The sequence below is a fragment of the Juglans regia genome, chromosome 16 (assembly GCF_001411555.2).
Source record: "Juglans regia cultivar Chandler chromosome 16, Walnut 2.0, whole genome shotgun sequence".
Taxonomy (NCBI): domain Eukaryota; kingdom Viridiplantae; phylum Streptophyta; class Magnoliopsida; order Fagales; family Juglandaceae; genus Juglans; species Juglans regia.
In genome coordinates, this window is record NC_049916.1 from 19665878 (window position 1) to 19671808 (window position 5931).

Consider the following 5931-nt stretch of genomic DNA (forward strand, 5'->3'; position numbering starts at 1 on the left):
CAAACCCCTTACACCCAATTTCATCATTATATTAATGCAATATTTATTGCATTAATCTCCTAAAATGGTGTGTGTTTGTTAAGTCTTTACTTTGGCCCCATACATCTCCTAAAAAAAGTTTGGACGTGTGTAACCATGACACCTACCTAATTAAGTTGGAGCATAAGCCCCGTAATTTTTGACCTACAAGTGTAAATTTAGTCGGTGTGTGTAATCCACATCTCGATTTATTTTATATTTATATATATAGGGTGAGGGATCGAACCTAGTTCTCCCACTTTAAAATGGGGCCTTATGCCATCTAATTAATTTATTGCTTAACTAACTTGAAGACCATATATAAAGTAATCTATTGGCATGGTGAAGTGCGTGTCTCACCTAAGTTGCCAAAAAGTGATAAATCGATCAATATATGACCTATAGAAAGAAAATAAAATTGGAAATAAAACATTCATAAATCTAAGGGAGATGATATATATGGTGCTACATAATGGATTAAAATCTTGAAAAATGTTACTTTGCCTACTCAATTTATCCCCTCATTTTGAAACCTCATATATATATATAATATATATATATTTTTTAAAAAAATTATTTACTTAATAGTTACGGAAATGATTATTAGTGTATTGATATTTTTTAAAAAATCTCTAAAATCTTTACCCCAAAATAGTAATTTTCTCACCAAATGATTTAGGCCTAATTTAAGATAGAGAGATGCTTCTATCTCATCTCATATCATCTTAATATTTAAACATTAAAAACACAAACACTTTTTAATTTTAATTTTTCAATTTTTTCACATAATCATTACCTAATTATTATAAACTTTTCAAACTTCCAAACAAAATAGAAAAAACAATTAAGTATTTTCAAATTTCAAAACAAAAATAAGATTACAAATTTATATTATAACAATATTTTAATTTTATAATATTATAATTTAATTTTTTATTATTATTTTCTAAAATCTTATAAAACATTTTAACTCAAACTACTTCATTACTATTCACAAATCATCTCATCCCAACTTACTATCCAAATTAGCCCTTAATGTTCAATGCCTCAATATTAATAGCATTTGGCATGCAATAAATAAAATTAATAAATATTGAACATAAATCATCTACTATGACACACAAACACACACACAATATATATATATATATATATATATAAATATATAATTTAAGGAACTCATAAATTTGAATATCTTAAAAAAGGAAAAGAAAGAAAATGTTACAAAATAAATAGTAGCCGAGATTCTACATATCTAATAATCTATGCGTTTAGGTGAGATTAGTTGCTTAGACACGGCCGAGAGCATTGATATCTTCTTATTTGTCGGACATTATTATTATTATTGTTATTATTTTATTGTCTCCATCAAAAAGCCAAATCAAATGCCACACTCATTCGTTTGACGTTACAGCTCACAAGTCACAACACCATCCATTCAATTCTAATCAAAATCCTAATAAAAAATTTCCGACCACGGTTTACTTTTTGTAAAGTACAAATAATTATAGCCGTAATTATATTTTGTTAAAATTATGTGTTTGACTAGTCAATTAAGGGTGGCCAAACCTCCCACGTGTTTGAAAAAAATGATGGTGAAAAAATAAATAATAAAAAAAGTTAAAAACCAATATAGTTTTACGCCAAATAAATATGCTATATTGCTATCCATTGTATTTCACGTAAAATCGAGAGAATTTCATTTTTTGTCACATTGATAGATGAATATGTTTATGATATGGTTTCAACCGACATGAGAATTATCAAACCCGTTAGATGATCTGAACCTAATGAATCTGACTACTATCGGATGAATCCAATCGAGTCATGCTGGTTGATCGACCAATCGTACTTCTTGCACTAACATATTTATCCTTATAATTGAGTCGTTCAAAATCAAGTAACTTGATATTTTATAGTATTACTTATAACTTTATGATAAGAATATCTTAAATATTTAAAAATGCAAGAGAAAATCATGTTCATAAATATGAATATAGTAATTGATATATGCATATGTAAATTATAAGGAAATTCACAAAACTTAAAAATTTATTCATTAAAATTTGTAGAATGGGTTCAATTTTGTCAAAACTAAATAGCTCGATATATTTGAGTTCGACTACTCCCTTAAATTTAACTATTCACTACTCAATTTTATCAAGATTAAGGTCTAATGTTTTTAAAATATCTCACTATTATTTATTATTTTATTATTATTTTTTATTACTATTTATTATTTTTTTATTATTTATTATTTTTTTACTATTATTTATAAAATATTTAAGAATATTTTACTATCCAAATGCAACCAACAATTCTTAACTGTTTACTACTCAATTTTGTTGTGATCAAATGTAGATCTAATTATATTTAATAGCATAACGTTCATATAAATCATGTTTATTTTTCTTTGAAATATAAAAAGTGTTTTAGCTTTAAAAAAAAAAAAAAAAAAAAAAAAGGGGGTGTGAGTCCTCACCGATCCGATACATCTATCCAATATCTCGAGTCCGAGTCTTGGAGGCGGCACACAATTTCGGTGCTATCTTTCAACTATCCCCAGTCAACACGGGTGTATACCGGTGACCGGTTTTTTTGGGTGACGGCGACGTCGGCGAAATTCCTCGGCCTCCTTTAAACGGGTCCCACCACGAACCTCCAGCTGCACGGTCCCACACCGCCTCGTTATTAAATTAAAAAAAGAAAAAAGATTACACACTTAACCAAAAGAAATTAATTTGTTTTAAAAAGAAGAAGAGAGAGATAAAGAGGGGCCTCCCTCGTATGAGATTTTAGCTGCAAAAAGCCATCAACCAGAAGCTCTTCTTCTGATTTGCAGAGGAGACAGAGAGAGAGAATCCAAAGGACAGGACCATAAACAGAGATTGAGAGAGAGACAGAGAGCGTGAAGAACTGAAACAGCACAGAAAATACAGAGAGAAAAGGGGGCGCGGGGGCGCGGGGGCGGGGAGGGTGGGGAGTTTGTGTTAGATTTCAAAATTCCAATCAAGTCTCTTTTTTTCGTTTTCCTTCTTATCCAATCCGTAAGTCCCTTCCATTATCGTTCCCTCATCTCTATCTCTCTCTCTCTTTCTGTCTTGTCATTTCTTAATTTTCTCATGCTTTCCCACACGACGAGAAAAGATTTAGACGATTATTTTTAATCATTAGTCCCAAAACATACCCATACAGATCAAAGTTCGGTTCTTTGTTTGGTTGGTTTTCTTGAATTGAATGTGTCATTAAAAGCTTTTTTTTTTCAATATCATTTTTGGAACTCTGAGTTACTGGCTCTCAGTCGGGCAAAAGCAATATAAAAGTTTCCGCTTTCTTGCTGGAATTTAGAGATCTGAGTTTTCCTTCTGCAACTCCGATTTTGGATATGAGTACTCTTCTCAATTGGAACTGATTTTGTTTCTGTTGTTTCGGTCTCTGTGTTCTTCTCCTATTGGTTTAGGATCAGTGAACTTTTTTTTAGATATAACGAAAAGCTTTAAGTTTCAAATGAAATTCAGGTTCTTTTAGATTTGCTTTTTAGTTTCAAAAAGTGAAAGTCGGTGTCTTTTTTTTTCTTTTAAATTATAAATAAAATTTCATTCATTCTCTGTTAATAGGTGGGTTCTGTAATTGGACCGAGCTTTTGTGGGACTTCGGAGCTAGGATTATACTTTCTTTTTGGCCATTGACGAAGAAACTGCCAGGCTTTTGGTTCCGATTGGGTGTTTGTGAATTTCCAAGCTTTGGTTGAATTGAGGGAAGACATGTTGGAGGGCCGGTGCCTGCTTTCGAGGGCGTTTTCGAGCTCAAAAGTGAAGTGGTCTTACGTGAGCTTAAGCCTCGATATCAAGAACGGGAAGCGCCCACTGGAAATTGACGGTGAAGATGAACGCGAATGTAAACAGAGGAAATTTCGCGAGCCATTGGATTATCGCGGGACAAGAGCCGGAATGGCTGGATTCTCACGCGGGCTAGAGCAATCCGATGACCGGACTGCAGGAGGAGGAGGGAATTCTTCGGATTCGGATTCGGATTCCCTTATCAATCCTATTGGTCGAGACAACTCGATCAGCAGCCTCATTCGTTGTTCCAGGTCTGATTATGGCTCCATCGCCTCTTTGAACCGGAGTTTCCGTTCCTTGATTCGGAGTGGCGAGCTGTATAAGCTTCGGCGCCTGGATGGCGTGATCGAACCTTGGATTTATTTGTCGTGCCACCTCCTTGAATGGGAAGCATTTGATCCGATTTGTGGACGGTGGATGCATTTACCGAGAATGACCTCCAATGACTGCTTCATGTGTTCGGATAAGGAATCATTGGCCGTGGGCACTGAGCTTCTTGTATTTGGTCAGGGGGTGACGTCCCATGTCATCTATAGATATAGTATTTTGACAAATTCCTGGTCTTCCGGGATGAGAATGAATGCTCCCAGATGCTTATTTGGGTCTGCCAGCCTTGGGGAGATCGCAATTTTAGCAGGCGGTTGTGATTCACAAGCAAATATTTTGGATTCTGCGGAGCTATATAATTCCGAGACTCAAACATGGGAGACACTCCCGAGCATGAATAAACCAAGGAAGATGTGCTCTGGGGTATTCATGGATAAAAAGTTCTATGTTATTGGGGGAATAGGGGGAAACGATTCAAAGGTTCTAACATGTGGAGAGGAGTATAATTTAGAGACCAAGACTTGGAGAGAGATTCCTAACATGTCCCCCGGAAGGAGTGGTGCAGCCAGGGAGAATGAGATGCCTGCTACTGCTGAGGCACCCCCTCTAGTTGCAGTGGTGAATAATGAATTGTATGCGGCTCATTATGCTGACATGGCGGTGAGGAAGTACGACAAAGAAAGACAAGAGTGGTTTACAGTGGGGAGATTGCCTGAACGGGCAGTCTCAATGAATGGTTGGGGTCTTGCATTCAGGGCTTGTGGGGATAGGCTTGTAGTAATTGGTGGACCTCGGAATTCGGGTGAAGGCTATATAGAGCTCAACTCCTGGGTTCCGAGTGAAGGCCCTCCGCAGTGGAACTTGCTTGCCAGAAAGCTATTGGGTAATTTTGTGTATAACTGTGCTGTGATGGGATGCTGAAGAGTTGGAACTTTGCAGCGCCATGTTTAATGTGATGCTTGCTCACAATGAACGTACAACGTTGGTTCGTCCTTCCAGAGTCTTGCTAATTGGTAATTTCCTCCCCTTATTTCTTGTTCAGGTCTTTTCCCTTCTTGGATGAGGGAGGATGGGGAAAAATCTCAGATTTTACTCAAGATTCAACAGAATGTTTCAGGTCTTGAGCTTTCCAATTTTATTTTCCTTTCAAACGTTTTGTTTATGTTTTCTTCCATTGAATTGATATCTTCTCCCAGTATTAGTGACATGAGAAATCTCAAAGGTTGGCATCATGTAGCAAAGGAATAGATTCAATAATTTGATAATACCAACACATTGGTAGGTTGTCATTAGTGTTTGCTGAAGCTTTTTTAAAGAACACAGAATTATATATGGATTTCATGATCCTCAATTTTCTTCGTATTGTCCAAGGGAGGAAATAAGTTCTGAAGGATGTTATTTTGGGCCTGGCATATGTACTAATCAAATTACCATTGCAATCAATGGGTTGTAATATATTCAGATTTCTCTTTGGAATTTATTGTGTATGCTCATTGGGCCTTTGCCATTGGCTGTATTTTAAAATTAATGCTAAGAAATGGCATGTGGTGCTTTTTCTTTTTTCTTTTTTTTTTTAAAAAAAAAAAACTATATTACAAGGCGCTTATCTATTATTGGATCAAATAAACACATTTGTAAAAAGCTTTATCGGCTTTTCATTCTCCTTAAATGCATGGAAATGAGCTGGGATCCAGTAGAACCCTTAGTACAGAGGTGACTGAGCCCCCGAGCATTTACCAACCTT

At 35.3% G+C, this 5931-nt stretch overlaps 1 protein-coding gene across 1 annotated transcript; it reads left to right on the plus strand.

Annotated features, from left to right (window-relative positions):
- Positions 1 to 2976: 2976 nt before the first annotated feature.
- On the plus strand, positions 2977 to 5663 carry LOC109009233 (F-box/kelch-repeat protein SKIP11-like). The gene is made up of 2 exons (XM_018989633.2): positions 2977 to 3065; positions 3636 to 5663. The coding sequence occupies exon 2, from the start codon at positions 3783 to 3785 to the stop codon at positions 5106 to 5108; it is 1326 nt and encodes a 441-aa protein (XP_018845178.1). The 5' UTR covers positions 2977 to 3065; positions 3636 to 3782; the 3' UTR covers positions 5109 to 5663.
- The last annotated feature ends 268 nt before the right edge of the window (positions 5664 to 5931 follow it).